General features: G+C 36.0%; 1 protein-coding gene across 2 annotated transcripts in view; it reads left to right on the top strand.

Annotated features, from left to right (window-relative positions):
• The window catches only part of LOC102880739 (F-BAR and double SH3 domains protein 2), a 143337-nt gene that overhangs the window by 27121 nt on the left and 97531 nt on the right, over positions 1-18685 (top strand). The window contains exons 1-2 of one of the 2 annotated variants that reach the window (XM_025042847.1): positions 7-379; positions 2109-2206. In XM_025042847.1, the coding sequence (XP_024898615.1) occupies positions 359-379; positions 2109-2206 (119 nt within the window). In that variant the 5' untranslated portion in view covers positions 7-358. Of the gene's footprint in view, positions 1-6; positions 380-2108; positions 2207-18685 lie in introns of those variants that run through there. The other variant, XM_025042848.1, reaches the window with a different exon arrangement.

Below are 18685 nucleotides of genomic sequence, written 5' to 3'. Positions count from 1 at the left end.
GCTCCTCGACAGCCGCTCAGCGAGCTGGGAGACCCTGCGCCCAGCTCGCGGGCCCCCGCCCCCTCGCTGTCTCCGCCTCCTTCGCTAACACACCTCCCCGGCCGCCCGAGCCCCAGGCCTTCCCCGCGCTCCTCCTCCTCCTCTTCACGCTCGTCCTCCGACCTGGGTCCTCCTGCCTCCCGCCGGCCTTGTTCCCTCCGGGGCTAGTTCTTCTCAGGCTCTCCTTTCACACGCACACACACACACACACACACACACACACACACACGCCCGCTGGGCCGTCCCTTCCTCTCGGCCCACTTGCCCCTCGTCCTAGCTAACGCCGTCGTCGAGGGAGGATTGATGTCCCTTCGGCATCATGCAGCCGCCGCCGAGGAAGGTGAGGGTGCAGCAGGGGGGCTTGAGAGCTTTGGGAGGATGTGTCCAAGGATCGCGGCTAGGACGACCGCTGTGCCCCCTCCCCCTTTCCGCCACTGGCCTTGACCGCCGTCGCCTCTGGCTTGTCACCGAGTTGCCGCCGGTTCAAGGCGGGGGGCGTGCGTGTGAGGTGCCTTTCCGACGGAGGGGCTGCTGGGGTTCGTCCCCTTCACGCCAGGGACCCCCGACATTTCACAAGAGTTTCGGGTGTGCATTTGTGTGTATGCGCGCGCATGGCAGTACTGCTCTCTGCAAAGTGCATTCTCGGGGCTGCACCGAGGGGAGGCGGGGGAGTCCCTGCAGCTTTGCAGACCCTTGTGCTTGTGTGATTGTTTAGTCTGCACCAGGTTTGAGCCCTCCAGCCGCTTGTCGCCACCCTCGCACATTTGCAAATTTGCAGGGAATTAGTTTTCTGCCTAGCCTTAAGGTTTGGCCTGCTTTTCCCACGGGGCGGGCCATAAAGAAGTTGGAACAGTCATCGCCCCCCATCCCAGGGGAAAACAAGAAATTAGGCATTGACCAGTTCTGCCTTTCTTCCCCTACCCCCGCTACTCCTGCCGGGTAGGAAGCGAAGAGGCGGTGGTGCTGTCCCTAGGAGAGTGAGAACAGGGCAGTGCGTGGCGTGTGCGCCGTGATCTGGGTTTGGGGTGGGAGTGACGGGTGCTCCGGGCTTGCCAGCGCTTCCCCACTGAGCCCTTCGAGAACTGTTTCACTGCCCTCTTACCCAGCTTTCTCAGGGGCTGAGGCTGTGTCCTTTTCTTAATCCTGCAGATGGTTACTGAGAGTCTACTCTGGGCGCTGGGTGGAGGAGGCAAGCATTTACTGAATGCCCAACTCACTCTCGTTTGCTTCCTCTTCTTTCTTTCTTAATCCGGGTTTCTCCAGTTAAGTGAGCCTTTTTAATTTCACACACGTACCCTCATCCCTCCAGGTAGCCTCGCTCCAGAGGTGGGGATTCCAGGCCCACTGGAACCTGGAACCCTGGCGTCCCGGCCTGGTGGGCGAGGCGAGGCACTTGCCAGTTTGCATTTGCTGTTCTGGCTGTTTAAACTGGAGCCGCCTCGGGGACCGGCTTGCTAGAGTGGCTTATAAGCACTGCTGGAAGGTCACTTTTGCTTTCTCCTTTGTGAGAAAGAGATTGTGATTTGATGCGCTGTCTGCGAGTGGAGGGCATCATCCTGAGACTGCAGCCATCATGGAATAATTCATGTGGTTGATTCATGCCTATAATTTAATGATTGCGTAAATTTCGGTCGTTAGATATTGGATATTTTTATGCTCCCTTTTCCAGGCTACACTCCGCTCACCTCTCCTGATGGTTAATGTCTTTGAATCCTTTTTGGAAGAACTAAAAGACAGACACCTTTAAAACTTTATGAAGTCCTAGATATGTGCTGAGCTTGTGCATGAAATTGGATGACAGTTTATTTTACACCTCTTTAATCTGTAATTTTGATACTTGCGTACTTACATTTCTCCTCTGTTTCAGGTTATTTGGCTAGTTTTTTTCATTAAGTATCTTCAGTAAACAAAATTAGATGGCTAATAGTGGATTTCTGTTCTCCAGGGGATTTCTGTTCTCAAGCAAGAGGTGTAATATTCTGACAAGTGTTAATGATGATGATGATGATTATTTATTAATTTTGGTTAAAGTTACAGTAAGGCCTTCATAAATATATGATATATTTTAGGTGAAAGTTACACAAGAACTGAAAAATATTCAAGTTGAGCAGATGACAAAACTTCAAGCCAAACATCAAGCAGAATGTGATTTGCTTGAAGATATGAGGTAAGGTTATAGAAAATAGTTTGAGGACTTCTGTATCTCTGTTTCAAAGAAGCTTTGAGTTACCAAGCCCCAGGAACTGATGCTGGAATTTCCTTTTGGATTTCCTGCTTTGAGGCTGTTAGAGCTTTGACTCAGCTAGAAATTACAGCTAGAATTAACACAATACAAACTTTTTTTCCTTTAGTGGGGGAACCTATAACCTACACATATTATTATGAAAAAACAAGGGTCTTAAAAGTTTATCTGTCAAATTATAATAACTGAAGTTGAAATTCTTATTTAATCTTTCTACTGAATTGTAACATTCATTCACCTTAATGATTTCACAGATTTTTAAACTAACATCCCTGGTTAATGGTTAATATCTGGGGATGTGCCAGTCAAACTCAGATGATTAGAGACTGGTATTATTGGTTAGAACATGACAAATATAACTTTGAACATTAAATTTAATGGGAAGTGTGTTTATCAGATTTTATCATTAAAGTTACCTATATTCATAACCAAGATAACTTTGAATGTAGTAGATATGACATTGTGCTGGCATGGTAAAAATCAGTATCTTTCTTTATAGAGGGAAGTATGACTCATTTTATTGAAAGAAATGCCACTATTTTATTTAACAATCCTATAATACAAACTGACACTTTTAACAAACATTTTGATAAAGGATGGACTATGATTTGGATATTGAAGCAGTAATACATTTATCAAATTGGAATTGGGTCTTAAAGCTTTATCAGTTGCCTGTTTTTCCTGTGGTGCACAACTTCATGTTGGTTTCATGAAAAATATTAACTATATGTTATAATAAAATCATATATGTTTGGATAGCTGAATTGTATGTAGCCCAAAGATTTTAATTTAAAGGTTTTAATTTCCTCCCCCATATTTGATTTAGATACTATTTGAGTATTTGTACTTTATACCTATATTTTCAGGGTTTTAACTAAGGCATATAAATTTATTCTTATCCAGTCTTATAGATATACCAAGATCGTTGTTTTCTGACTCTATTTAAAATACTCTAATTCTGTATTTGTTTCTTTTTATGTTTCTTATGGCCACAGGGAAATTTTTAGACTCAAATAATTCCTGGACAAGATACCTGAAACTCTTTATATGGTTAAGAATTCAGTTTTTAACATCTATTAAATGAACTAAGGTATTTTAGTAGAATTCTCTAGATGAAGAAAAATACATTTTCAGAAGCAGTTTTTTAGGAAGGCGAAACTAGTGTGTAAGTAATGATCTTCTGTGGGGTATGGGTGGTTAGTGGTTATTACGTCCTGTTGGTTATGGTTTATAAAGACTTCTTGCTTCCATTCTTTTCTTTTTCCTCTATTGCTTATACCTTGGTACTAGAGCTTATGGTCAAATGTATGAAGGAAGACGCAGTCGCTGTTAAGGTGACATAGGTTGTTGCTCCTGCTGTCTAGTTATTTGTATTATTATTAACCCTATCACATTTTACTTGTATTATTGCAGTAATATCTTAATTATTGCAGTAGTGTTCTCATATCTTCCAATTGTCCCCCATGCCTCCTGTCTTGTGAAAAACAGTGTTTATTATATATCAGGTTCTTCATGGCCTTCTGGATAAAGACTAAACACCTTGTCATAGCATGTAGGGCCTTTTGCAACCCAGCTGCAAGCTTCCTTTCTTGGCTTAATTACTACCATTTTATGTCTATACATCCTTCCTCCTTACTCCCCCTGCCTTGGCCACTCAGAACTTCTGTTTAACTGTGCTCTCTAAATTCATGCCTTTCATGTGTTGTTCTTTTTGCTTTTCCCCACTTTTTTACCTGGCATATTCTGGTTTCACTAAGTTTGCAAGTTTTTTTTTTCTATGATCTCAGAGAATTGATTTTGCACATGCTTCTGGCTTCCCTCCTGTGAATTCCTTGAAGTCAGGAGCTAAGTCTTATTGGTTTTTGTATCTTTATACCCTTTATTTAGGCTGGAAGAATTTTTAAATGAATGTAACTGGTTATATTTAACTATACATTATTTGTTTTTAGGTGAGATGTTTTATAAGCTCCATTTGTAGGGGCTATAGTGTCTGTTGAGTTTGTGTTATACTTTGATACATGTGGATATGTTAAGACGTACTGTGCCATTTGATGCAAAGTATGTCTGTATTTATGTATAATGTGTGAATACAGAGATTATTGGTGCAACAAGGATTAATGGATTTTTCATTATTTTAAAGGAAGCGATGTGTTCTTTTATATTAAATTAGTGGAATGAATCCTTTCAGTAATATATAGTTGTGAGCAGGATACTATATTACGTCCTAAAATATAAGTTTAGGTTTATGATTTGCTTTTTTTTCCATGATAATCTTGAATTGGAAGTTGAAAATTGCCTACTCTTGGTATTTATGAGGTGTTCTGGCGTTTCTGGTCAGTTCTAGCAAGTGGAATGACCTTAAAAATTCATTAGAAATCTCTGAACTTGGGTTTTTATATGTATTATGTTGTAAAAGATATTGCCTGCTTTTTTCTTTTTTTTGAGGCTCCCACCACCCCTCTCCGTGAAACCCCACAGATAGCACTCCTTCTCACTGATGGCTCCTGTAGCAGTGTTATGGTTGATTTAAGTTAGTATGAATTCACTCAAAGTGCAGATAGATTTTTATTCTTCATATAAATACATCAGTAGTAGAAAAGTTTTTATGACTTTAAAAAAAATTAAAAAAAAAAAAAAGGACCACTGCGTTAAGCTTTAAATAGGAGAATTCTATACTGGGTTATTGCTAGTTCCTACTCCCCTCTCTCCTTCTAATCTTCTGGAATTTTGAAGGGAAGAGACCAGTTCTGATGGTTATTTTTCCTTTGCTCTCTTCCCCTTCCACGGATGCATTTCTTCCACGGATGCATTCGGAAGCTGATGGTTGGGAGTAAAGTATGGGAAAGAGAGAGAATTCATTTATTGTTAATCAGGAACATTCCATGCTTTGGGAAGATTTTAAGTGTTTCCTGTTGACTTTTGCTGTAAGCAGTAGATAAGCTACTTTACTTTCTTTTTAATTTATTATTATTATTTTTTCTCTCTTTGCTTTTTAAGGTCACTTAAAAGTTTCTAAATACTGAAGTCTATGTATTGTTTATTAGTATTATGTATTTAGTATTGTTTATTTCTATGATATGTTAAGTAGAGTCAGTAACGAAAGTTCTTTGCAAGGACCCAGAATATAAAGAACTACCTTTTTCGCAGACATTTTTTAGGATGTCATTATATAGTATGGAAAAATCATGGAATTTTAGAGTTAGGTGGATACTATCACATTTGTTGATTTTATAGATGAAAATGGAAACTGAGGCAATGAGATGAAGTGAATCATACTGAGGAGGACCCTAAGCTCTTTCTCCAGATTTCTAGACGAGTGTACTTTCCCCTATATTTGTATTTCCCAAGCTTTTAACCAAGGAACTCATAATGGGTCCCATTCTTTGAAACATTTTGCCTATCAAAAATACATTTTAACTAATTTGTTTTCTTACTTTTTACTTTTTATATATTGAACTGTCAATCAAGCTTTGAATCAGCATTTTAAAACTACTAACATGAAACCAGCCAAAGGCAAAGATACTTAAAATGTAACTCAGAGAAGGCTAAGTGGTTTCTCACAGATGTTCTGAAAAATTGAAACTGGCTCAAGAAGCACCTGCCTTTCCTTTGTAGACACCTGGAGGTCTATTGACCTCAAGTGAGGAATTGCTATATTGTATGATACTTTCTGTAAGCTGTAGGTTCATGGGAGTCACTGGGGATTAGATTCTGAAGTCTGTTTTTATGGATACTATGAGACTTTTATATCTAGAAAGGAACCTTAAAGGTAATCTGGTCCAAAGAGTTTTTTTTTTTTAAAAAAAGGTTTATTGAGATATAATTCATATACCATACAATGAACCCATTTAAAGTTTTTTAGTATATTCATAGGGTGGTGCAACCATTGCATTTTAACTTAAGAATATTTTTGTTCTGCCTTAAAGTAACTGTACCTATTAGCAATCATTTCCCATCACCTTCTCCAGCCTTAAGCAGTTACTTTCTCTCTCTACGGAAATAGAGTATATATAAATGGAATCATACAATATGTGGTCTTTTGTGACTGGCTTTTACTTAGCATAATGTTTTCTAGGTTCATCCTGTTATAGCAGCAGTACTTCAATTCCTTTCTTATTGCCAAATACTATTCCATTATATGGATATACTACATTTTATTAATCCATTCATCAGTTGATGGACTATTTGGTTATTGTTAATAACCAAATAATGCTCCTTTGAACATTCATGTACAAATTTTTGTGTGGATTTATGTTTTCATTTATCTTAGGTATATTACCTAGTAGTGGAATTGCTGGTTCATATGGGAACTTTGTGTATAACTTTCTGAGAAACTTTCAAGCTGTTTTTCAAAGCGGCTATACCATTTTATCTTCCCACCAGCAATAATTTATGAAGGTTGCAGTTTCTCCATATCTTTGCCAATACTTGTTATTGTCTGTCTTTTGATTATAGCTCTTCTGGTAGGTGTGAAGTGGTATCATATTGTGGCTTTGATTTGCATTTTTTGAGCATTTTTTTGGTGTGCTTATTGCCCATTTGTATATCTTCTTAGGTCTATTCAGATCCTTTGCCCATTTTTTGAGTTATTTGTCTTTTTCTTATTGAGTTGTGAGATATATATGATATATCATATATATATCTTATCAGCAATATGATTTGCGCATATGTGCAGTATTTGCAGTATTTTTCCTGCTCTGATTCTTACATGCACTAAATTTTAAGAACCACTGAAGTGGTGGAAAGAGTAAGGACTTTGAAGGTAGACCAGAGATGGAAACCCAGCTCTGCCACTTACTAGTTGGGTAATCTTGGAGAAGTTACTAAGGTTCTCTGAGCTTTGTATTTCATGTATATAAAACAAGATTAATGCCTACTGTTTTGGTTTTCTTTAAGAGTTAAATGAGATATGCGAAATGCCCAGTGTGGTAGGTATTCAGCATTGGTAGCTACTATTATTAGTGCAAATTGAAGCCAGGGAAAAGATGTTGTCTTATTCAAGATAATAAAGGAAGTTATGGTGTTTCATTAATTCTAAGAGAAACACTTTTTTTTCTTTTTTACATTCTTTTGCTTCTGAAATATAGATACGTCTTACGATAGCTTTTGGCCATGATGCAGTTGTCATTGTCTCTTCATGCATAGAACTTGCAGAATAGATATCAGCAGGCTTGGAAGAAAATACCAAGGTTTAGAATACAAATCTTGGGTAGTCCAGGCTTTTGATTGCAGAGAGTTATGATATTGTTTTGAAAAACATGGGTGTCAATGACTGAATCAAAAATTAATTCAGAAGTGTTCGAATTACTCTGAATGTGACCAGTTTATGCCCCAATTTATTTCATTTATCTTTTAAAAATTATTCACAAGTAATATTTGCTAAAAATCTGACTAAATAACTTTAAGAGAGCTCTTTTAATAAGTGTAAATAAAAATTGTATGTGATGGGACATTGTATCAGTTTAATTGGCAGCATTTTTTCAGAGTGAAACATAATGTGTCTTGCAATCAGTCCTGTTTTAGATATGATAAAAACTAGAAGTAGCAGATCAGGTACTGGACCTTGGTCTTTTTTCATTCATTCAACAATCATTGCTTCTCAATCTAATGTTTTTTCAAATCAGAGCATAAAAATGACATAAATCATGAGATGGAGAATTTTTAAAAAAACAAGGCTACAAAGAGAAAGATCAAGTAGGACCATACTTAATGTTTCTTTGAGAGGAAAAAAAAGATTACCTGATTTCAAAATTAAAAGATAACATGGAACTTCAACTGACTAAAAGAATTTAAATTGTAAACATATACTTCCACATTGTTATTACTTATGAAGAAGGAAACTAAGGAGATACAAACTGGGCAGAGGAAGAAATAGGGAAATATAATTTGAAAGGGTTTATTTAATAAAACTTTTTGTCACAAACCACTGCTTACTTGAATTGGGTCAGGTTTTTAATAATACCTCGTCCTATTGCTGCTTCATGATTTATGAGCTCATAAACCATTGCTCATAGACCCTTATCTGATCCTAAAATTCGAAGATTTTGTTCTGAACAGCATAGCCGTTACAGCCCACTGCAGAAGTTATCTTATGATTTATAGACTTGAATGGAGAATACTTTTATGAGCCAAGTAGAATGAAACTAAGGGCTAATAATGAAAGTTATCCACTATTCTGGTTAAGAATAGTGGTGTCGAAGAATTTTTATGTGTACTTTTCCTTGTTTTGGTCTTTTTAGCCACACCCAGGTATGCAGTATGAGATGGTGAAGGTGATCTGTGTGGTAGGGTAGCTGTGATAAACTGAAAAGAGCACTTGCTTAGAGGCATACAACCTGGGTGCAAATTCTAGTTCTTAATCTCTTATTAACTGTGTGACTTTGGCCACATGCCATAACAAGTCACTCGAACATTTTTGAGCCTCATGTTTCTCACCATAAAATGGTAATAATTGTAATACCTCATGGGGTTATTTTGGTAATTAAACACAGTGATGCATACCAGCTGTATTGCATAGTGTGTAGAACATAACGGAAGCTCAATAACTGCATGTGGACTGTAGTTTTGTTAATTGAGAACATCGATTCAGAAATTATGAACTGTAACTTATCTCCTAAAGAGTTAACTCGTAGGTCAGAAAAATGTAATGAACCTCAAAGATAAACTGTTCAAGTAATGCTAGAGAATTCCCTTCACCAAGTTCAGCAGTCCTAGTTACCTTCCATCTTTCTGTGTGTAGGTAATGATTCCTCATGATTGCCAGATGGCTTCTGCAACTCCAAGCATGATATTCTCATATAACTTTAGATGGGAAAAGAGGCGGGAAGGACAGTTTCTCTTTATGTAAATTTCCCTCCCTTTCTCTTCTCCTTTCCTTCTATTAGGAAGACAGTTTCTACCAGAAATTATCCCAATAGACTTTCCCTTATAACTCATTGGATGAAGTTGTTTCATATACCCATAAATTCCTAGCTACAAAGGAGGCTGGGAATGTGATTATCTTCTTGTAGAGGTATCGGTGGCACTAATATGGCTTTTGCCACATTACTGTTTTGCCCTGTTTGTCACAGGGACCCATTTCTAATTACTCCTAGTGCTGTCCATAAAAGTGCAAAAAATATTTTGGGGTTAGATCATGAAAGATATAGCTGGAATACCAGTTATCCCAAACAGATTGGGAATAAGGAACTCTTTAGAAACCATTGGTATCCCCTCCTTCCAACTACTTATGAATTCAGTGTCTTTGGTCAAGAATAGGTGTTTGTATTTGCCATGGGTAATGGGCCAGTAGGCCAGGGGCCTCTTGATTCTCTTTTTTAGGGATACAGGAGTGGTTAAATATCTTTCCATGTTTGGTCTTCTGATAATTTAGAGAAATGGTGGTCAGAGGGCCCTCCAGGCAGTTGTATTTTTGCTGAGCTCCTTTTACTTCTCAGGTGAAAGCATTAATAAGTAGTGAAGTGGCTAAACAAATTGAAGAAGGACAAATAAGAGCTAGAATTACTCCTAGCTCTTATTTTTTTCCTTATAATTGGCCTCTTAATGATTGAGGATTGGCAATTCAGTCTTGCAAGTATGATGTATGAAGCCTTTTACCTGAGGAGGCCTGTGGTGGTAAATTAATGTTTTTTGTAAATTCTTCGAATGTTCATTTGAATCCCACATGCATGCCTTTCTGTTTTGTTGGTGTCAGTCTTCAGGAGTGATCTGCTACATAAGCAGGAGTTTGTAAGTCTGGTTTGTACTGTTGGCTCTTCAGTGACTAATTTGGGAACTAAGCATAGAAACTTGTAACCCTCTTCTTTTGTTCCATTGCTGCAGATTTCCTGTCATGTGCTGGTCAGGACTAACTTAACAGAACCTTAGCTGATATTTTAATTTCATTTTATTGTGTCCTCGCAGTTTTCCTTAGTCATGCTTATTTTAACATTCCATTTGATCTCCTTTTTGGTATTTATGCATGAGTGTCTTGTCATCCAGATGTTTTCTGTTTTGCAAACTTTGCAATAATTCCAATTCAAAAAGAAAATTTCATTTCTGGTGTTATGAAAAGTGTTACCATGTCTGTGGTCCCACAGGAAACAATTGGGAGTATATGTCCCTTGATTATATTTTAGTGGTATTTGTTTTTTCCCCCATTGGCTGCAGGAGAATGGGAGCAAGAGACGGATTTTCTATTCTATACCTTTTTTGATATGTTTTGAATTTTTGAACTATGTGAATATTACCTACTCTCAAAACTAAAATGATTCACTATTAGTAACATTTTATTGCCTGTCTGTTAAACAACATATTATCAAAGTTTACATTAGTTCGTGCTAAAATGTCATTTTTGGCTTTTAATTAGTTTTTAGTGAAGTTTTGTCATTAATAGACTTTACAGTTTATTTCTAATATGCACAAGTATTAAGAATACTTGATTTACAAACTTCTCTTCATAAAATGACTGGTCTCCAGCTGGTTGTTTGGAGTTGGGGAAATAGGCTGTGTGTGCTGCTATGTTCTTTTCTTTATGCATTGTGAAATTGTTTTGTCCCCAAATGAGAGAATATATAAGGTGGTTAGATTCCTGTCCAGCCTCAGATTTTGATCTAACTTTATGCAAAGATTTTATATCATAGTTGTCATTTAAAATATTGTTTCTGTAATAAAATGTATTTTGCATTATTAGCCAACTTGCTCTATTGGGGAACTGTTTTGTCTGTTTTACTATAGAGGTATTTTATATAATAGTATTCTCAGCTATATTGAGCTAATTGAATATTCTTAGTATTCTATTTTCTTCTCTTGCATTTTTAGCTCTACCTTTTTTTTTTTTGTTTTCAAGTGGTTGTTCTAGGTGTTACACCATGCATCTTTAATTTATCACTATATACTTAGAGTTAATATTATACCACTCCACATAAGATGCTGGAGCAAACGTAGTTCATACCTCCTGTGCTGCCAGTTGTTTTGTACCTGAAAATAGTAGAGTTATATATTTTGTCCAGTTTTATAGATGTTACTCAAGGAGGGCTAGTCTGTTACCAATTACTTCATCATGGCTAAAAATGGAAGTTTGCTGTTCAGATATATTAAAGGAAGATATTTAGCTGTCTTTAAAAACATAAGTAAGATTATTTTTGCCTATTTAATACCTATATAATCTTAATCCTCTACTTTTGGATATATGGGTTTGGATATTCCATATATAAATGTATGTATGCTGTAGCACGGCAATTTTTTTAAAGCTTTATTAAGATATAATTCATATACCATATAATTCATTCAAAGTATATAATTTAGTGGCTTTTAGTGTATTCAGAGAAATGAGTCTAATACCACAATCAATTTTAGAACATTTTCATTACCACAGAAAGATACCCTGCACCCCCTTAGACATCATCCTTCCTCTCTTCCTCCATTTACCCAGACCTAGGCAACCACTAATCTACTTTCTATAGACTTACTTGTTCTGGACATCTCATATAAATGAAATGGTACAATATGTGGTCTGTTGTGACTGGTTTCTTGCCATAATGTTTTCAAGGTTCATCAATGTTGTAGCATCTATGAGTACTTCATTCCTTTTTATTGCCAACTATTTCATTGTTTGGATAAAGCACATTTTATTAATCCATCAGTTGATAGACATTTGGGTTATTTCGCTTTTGGCTATTATGCAAGATACTTATGCGAGCATTCATATGTAAGTTTTTTCATTTCTCTTGGATATTTACCTAAGAGTAGAATTTCTGGGTAATCTGTTAGCTCTATGCTAAACTATTTGAGGAACTGCCAGACTGTTTTCCAAAGGGACTGCACCAATTTACATTCCTACCAGCAATGTATGAGAGTTCTAATTTATCCATATCCTTGTCAACACTTGCTGTTGAACATTCATTATATCTCAAAGCCTCCCAGCAACTATGCACTCTATTTATTATTATTATTTCCACTTTTTAGATAAGGAGACTGAGGCTCAGAGTGGTTAAGAGACTTGCCTGGGATCAGAGAACTAAGTAATGGAAGAACTGAGTTTGAACCTGGGTTTAACATTTAAGTTCTTTTTCTCATTGAAAACTACCTTTACAGGTGTATGATATAGGAGTTGAAATCAAGTGAAATTTTCATAGTATTTTCAAGCCGTGAGAGAGCCTAGGTACTTAGACATTTTCTCAGGCTTTATTAGTTCTTGGCAGGAATCCATTGAACATAGAAACATCTTTCCCTGGTTTTGATAGCTGTATTCAGTGTTCTTGAAAGTAGAAGACAGTTGTCTCACTTAGGATTATTTAAAATAATTGAGGGCACAGCATTTTCCATGCCCACCATGTCCAGACATTGTGGATGGGGTATAGTATCTTGTCTCAAGAACTACTACTTAGAATAGTAGTAGTAGTACTATACACCTAAGCTATATAGTATAACCTCAAAGCAGAGGTGTAAGGTTTAGTGCCTTGCAGATCTTTCAGTCTGGCTAATGAGTACAGGAGTGGAAGAAGATCCGTGGTCTGGGGTTTCATGGTTTCATGTTTTTTCACATTCGGGATTGTTGCAGCATTGTATGAAACTGAAATTTTAGGGAACTCTTGGCTCACCTGATAATTATATCAGGGTTTTAGATTATATTTTGATATATTTCTATAGTCTGTCTTTTTTGTTGTAAGTTAAGACCAGATAGTTTTGTGGTGATAAATGAAGGATACGAAGTTTCCAAATAGAGCTAAAGTCTTGTTATGTAGCAAGGTTTTTTTTCTTACCACCTAATTATGTTTATCTTTAACTTTTTGGCAATGTACATAAAATAAAATATACTCCACAAATAGCATAGAATCAGCTCATATTGGGTGGTAGATATGTGTGTAATCTTATGATGCTTTATATTAGTAAACTCACTTTAATAGAAAAAAATTCTACATGTTTGAAACAAGTAGGTTACAAAAGTTATTAAATTGCTTCTTACCTAGAAAATAAATTGCTGTTAGTCAATTACATTGTTTTATTTTGTATAGCTATCTGCATGAGGACCAATAGTCTTCTGAGAAGACATAATCTAATTTACTTTCAGGAAAATAACCAGATAGTCAAAGTTCCATTAGTCGATAAAAAATATAAAAGAATAATAGTAACTGATTGTAAAACTTTGTTAAAAAATTTTAAGTGACTTTGACAATGGCCTATTTTGTTTGTGTGTCTTTTGTCACTGATATAGGTCTAGTCTTGATACGTTAATGCACATGTATTAAGTCTTCAAACCTCAAAGCTGTTATGTGTCAGTCCCATTTTAAGGAAGGAGAAAGCAAGGAAAAAGACCTCAGTGTATAAGTTTATGTAACTCTGCTAAGCCAAAGGCTGCGAAAGATTTATGATGTATCTTTTAAATGTACAGTGTAATTCACAGATAAGGAATAAGATGTATCTCGCACTAAAGATATTTAAAAACAAATCATGCAGTAAAAAATTGGTTAACTTTTACTTGCATCCTATAGAAAAATTTGCATCACATAGCAAAAATGTTTGCTATGTGTTGTCTGCCATGATTTCAAAGAAATGTGTATTCTACTTTGATAAAAGATTATCTGACTAATGAATGTCCCCTACTCTTTTCCTGGCAAAGAAAATTTGGCATCTTAAATTGGATCTTAAATATGATATATCATAGATGAATATACTTAAAGTCGAGGTGTTGAAAGGTGAACTTGATTATGGATCTCCTGACAAGATAATTTTGGTAACTTGATATTTATTGATAAATTTTAATGGAAAGTAATTTGTTTATAGTCATGCACCACATAACGATGTTTGAGTCGATGGACCGACTGCATGCAAAGGTGGTCCCATAAGATTATAATGGAGCTGAAAATTTTCTTTTAGTAATATTGTAATGTTTTAGTGCAACACATTACTTACCTGTTTGTGGTGATGCTGGTGCAAACAAACCTGCTGCACTGCCAGTCACATAAAAGTATAGCACATGTAATTATGCACGGTATATAATACTTGATAATGATAATAAATGACCGTTACTGGTTTATGTATTTACTACACTTTGTATCATTATTTTAGAGTATACTCTTTCTACTTATAAAAAGTTCGTTATAAAGAAGTATGCCATGTTACACATAGCAGCCTCATACATCTCGTGTTTACCATGTCACTTGATTGCATTATTTTCTCTTGTGCTTGATTTAATCTCATGTTATTCTGTACAGTAACATGCTGTATAGGTTTGTAGTCAGGATTATACTATATAACTTAGGTGTATAGTAGGCTGTACAGTCTAGGTTTGTGTAAATACACTCAGTGATGTTCACATACTGACAAAATTGCCTAACGACACATTTCTCAGAATATATCCCTGTTGTTAAGGGGTGCATGATTGTACTTGAAAATGCAGTTTTAGCTGGGGGTTGACACCTTCCTCAGGTCCTTTTGTGTGTGTGCCATGATATCACCACTTGAAAAATGAGAGGACATAGTAATCTTCTGTCATCATGCAATTTTTACTAAAATGACCTAAATTCTACTTAAAGGATGTTATGTTAAAGAGCATTGGAAGATTTCTTGTGACTCTCTTCATCTTGAAGCCTATTCATAACAAACTTGGACTTCGGTTTCTTTGTGATAAAATTGTCTCTTTTCAGGTAACTCAGTTTGATGACATTTTTACTTATAGTGAGTGTATCAAGAGCTGAAAGGAAAAGAAGTTTAAAGATGTCCAATTAAGATAAGTCAGTGGGTCAACACATGTAACTAGAGAAAAAGCAGCTATTTAGACTGCATTTGATAAATCTGAGAGGTCGATGGACCGACCGCATGCAAAGGTGGTCCCATAAGATTATAATGGAGCTGAAAATTTTCTTTTAACCAATTTTTTACTGCATGATTTGTTTTTAACCACTTTGAAACCACTTTGATGTTGAGAAGTGTGGAGTCAGGAAGGGGACTGAGAAGGATGGTTATATGATGAGGAAGATCATAGAGCTATTTCAGATTCCTGAATATTGCCATCACAATGTGATGACATTGTCTTCTTTGAAATATTTTGAATTCCCAGAATTAAACATAGCTTATTCAAATGTAGGTGCCAAGAATGCATTGTATATGTAAGATTCACCTGTGTACTTTACAACATTACAGATGCTTAGGTCCTACTCTTAAGATTCAAAGTTGGTAGATTTGGGGAGAGGCCTCAACACTTAGGTTGTTTTCTTGTCTTGGCTATTGTGAATAATGCTGCAATGAACATGGGTGTGCAGAGATCTCTTTCAGATAGTGATTTCATTCTCTTCAGATATACCCAGAAGTGGGATTACTGAATCATACGGTAGTTCTGTTTTTAATTTTTTGAGACACCTGCATACTGTATTCCATAATACCAGTTTACATTCCCTCCAACAGTGCACAGGGTTCCCTTTTCTCCACATTGGCCAATGCTTATTTCTTGTCCTTTTAGTAATAGCTATTCTTACAGGTGTGAAGTCATATCTCATTGTGGTTTTGTTTTGTATTTTCTTGATGATTAGTGATGTTGGGCACCTTTTCATGTACCCGTTGGCCATTTGTATATCTTCTTTGGAAAACTGTCTTTTCAGGTCCTCTGTACATCTTTAATCAGATTATTATTATTTTGCTCTTGAGTTGTGAGTTCCTTAAACATTTTGAGTATTAACCCCTTATCAGATATATGGTTTGCAGATATTTTCTCCCGATCCATAGGTTTCCTTTTCATTTTGTTTATTGTTTCTTTTACTTTATAGAAGGTTTTTAATTTGATGTAGTCCTACTTGTTTATTTTTGTTTTTATTGCTTATGCTTTTGTATCATGTCTAAAAAAATCATTGCCAAGACCAGTGTCAAGGAGCTTTGCCTTATGTTTTCTTCTAGGACTTTTATGGTTTCAGATCTTATGTATAAGTCTTTAATTCATTTCAAGTTAATTTTCGTGAGTGGTATAAGATAGGGGTCCAATTTCATTCTTTTATATGTGAATATTCAATTTTTCCAACACCATTTATTGAACAGAGTATCCTTTTCCCCCAGACTATTCATGACTCTCTTGTCAAATATTATTTGACTGCTTATTCATGGGTTTATTTATAGGCTCTTTATTCTGTTCTGTTCGTCTGTATGTTTTCTTTATGCCAGTATCATACTGTTTTGATTACTGTGGCTTTGTAACATAGTTTGTAATCAGGAAGTGTGATGCCTCCAACTTTGTACTTCTTTCTCAGGATTGCTTTGGCTATTCAGGATCTTTTGTGTTTCCATCCAAATTTTAGGATTTTTTAAATTTCTGTGAAAAATGCCATTAGAATTTTGATAGAGATTGCATTGAATATATAGACTTTGGGTAGTATGGACAGTTTAACAATATGAATTCTTCTGATCCATGAACATGAGATATGTTCCCATTTATTTGTATCTTCAGTTTCTTTCATCAATGTATTCAGCACTTTCATCTCCTTGGTTAAATTCATGATGTTGGATTTTGCCATATATTTTTTCTGCATCTTTGAAAATGATTGTAGTAAGTCTTTTCTCCTTTGTTCTGTGGTGAGTTACATTGATTAATTTTTGGAATTGAACCATACTTGCATTCCTCAGATAAACCTCACTTGGTCATTACGTATTATCCTTTTTATGTAACGCTGGATTTGATTTGCTAATATTTGGGTAAGGGCTTTACGTCTGTGCTTATAAGAGATATTTACTACAGGGTTTTTTGTTGTTGTTGTCGTTGTTTTTGGTGATATCTTTTCAAGTTTTGGTTGCGGGGTAATATTGACCACATAAAATGAGTTCGCAAATGTTCCCTTCTCTACTTTCTGGAAGCGTTTATGTATGACAATATTATTTCTTCCTTAAATGATTGATAGAATTAACCAGTGAAGCCATCTTGACCTGGAGTTTTTGATTTTTGTTTTTTGAGAGATGAGCTTTTAATTACAAATTATACTTTTTAATTGGTATATGGCTTCTCAAGTTTTCAATTTCTGTTAATTTGTATCCTTCAAGCAATTTGTCCATTTCTAGATTGCCAAATTTTGAGGGCACTTCTGTGGATCTTTCATGGCTAACTCTGCACTTTCTTGATCAGGTATTTGTCTCTTTTCTGGCTGTTGGCATACAATTTCTGTAGCCCTTAGGAATTCTGTGTTTGTAAGTCCCATTGACTCAGCAGGGGACCCTATTCAATAGTACTTTACAGTTTGGGCCCACATCTTATTCACAGCGAAAATCAATAAGTTCTTTTTTTTTTTTTTTAATTGAGTAAAATTAGCATAATATAAAGTTTACCATTTTAACCATTTTGAAGTGTACAATTCAGTGGCTTTCAGTACATTCACAGCATTGTATGATCATCACAGCTATGTAATTCTATAACATTTTTATCATCCCAAAAGGAAGCCTCATACCGATTAAGCAGTCATTCACTATTTCACCTCCTCCCCTAATGCCCTGGCAATTGACTAATCTGCTTTCTATTTCTATGAATTTGTCTACTCTGGATATTTCATATAAATAGAGTCATAAAATACATGACTATAGTAGTTAATTTTATGTCAACTTGGCCGGGCCACAGTATCCAGATTTGTGTCAAAACATTATTCTGGATGTTTCTCTGAGGGTGTTTTTGTGTGAGATTAACATTTAAATCAGTAGACTTTTGAGTAAAGTATATTATTCACCATAACGTGGGGTGGCCTCAACCAATAAGTTGAAGCCCTGAATAGAACAAAAGACTGACCTTATCTGAGTAAGAAGTAATTCTGCAGCAGATGGCCTTTGCACTTGACCTGCATCATTGGCTCCCTCCTGGGTCTCCAGCCTGATGGCATTTAACTTAAATTGTAGCATTGGCTTTTCTGAGTCTCCAGCCTACTATCCCACCCTGCAGATTTTAGACTTGTCCGCCTACATAATCACTTGAGCCAATTTCTTAAAATAAATCTTTTTTATACATATACACATCATATTAGTTCTGTTTCTCTGCAGAACACTAGTAATACAGTGGCATTTTGTGATTGGCTTTTTTTTTTTTTAACTTAGGATACTGTTTTTGAGATTTATCTATGTTGTAATATGTGTCAGTATGTGTTACTTTTTATGGCTGAATAATTTTCCATTGTATGGGTATACCACATTTTGTTTATCCATCGATCTATTGATGGACATTTGGCTTGTTTCCACTTTTTGAGTGTTATGAATCATGCTGCTATGAACTTTTGGTCTACATGCTTTGGCTTTAATATCTATTTTTAGTTCTTTTGAGTAGTGTATACTGAAGAGTGGAATTGTTACATCATATAGTAACTCCATTTAAAATTTTTTGAGGAACTGCAAAGCTGTTTTCTACACCATTTTTACATTCTTACCAGCAATGTATGAGGGCTCTTATTTCTCCTTTTTTTTTTTTTT

The sequence above is a fragment of the Pteropus alecto genome, unplaced genomic scaffold (assembly GCF_000325575.1).
Source record: "Pteropus alecto unplaced genomic scaffold, ASM32557v1 scaffold7, whole genome shotgun sequence".
Classification (NCBI taxonomy): Eukaryota; Metazoa; Chordata; class Mammalia; order Chiroptera; family Pteropodidae; genus Pteropus; species Pteropus alecto.
Note: the sequence above shows the minus strand (reverse complement) of the source record. Positions and strands in the feature narration are given on the sequence as shown.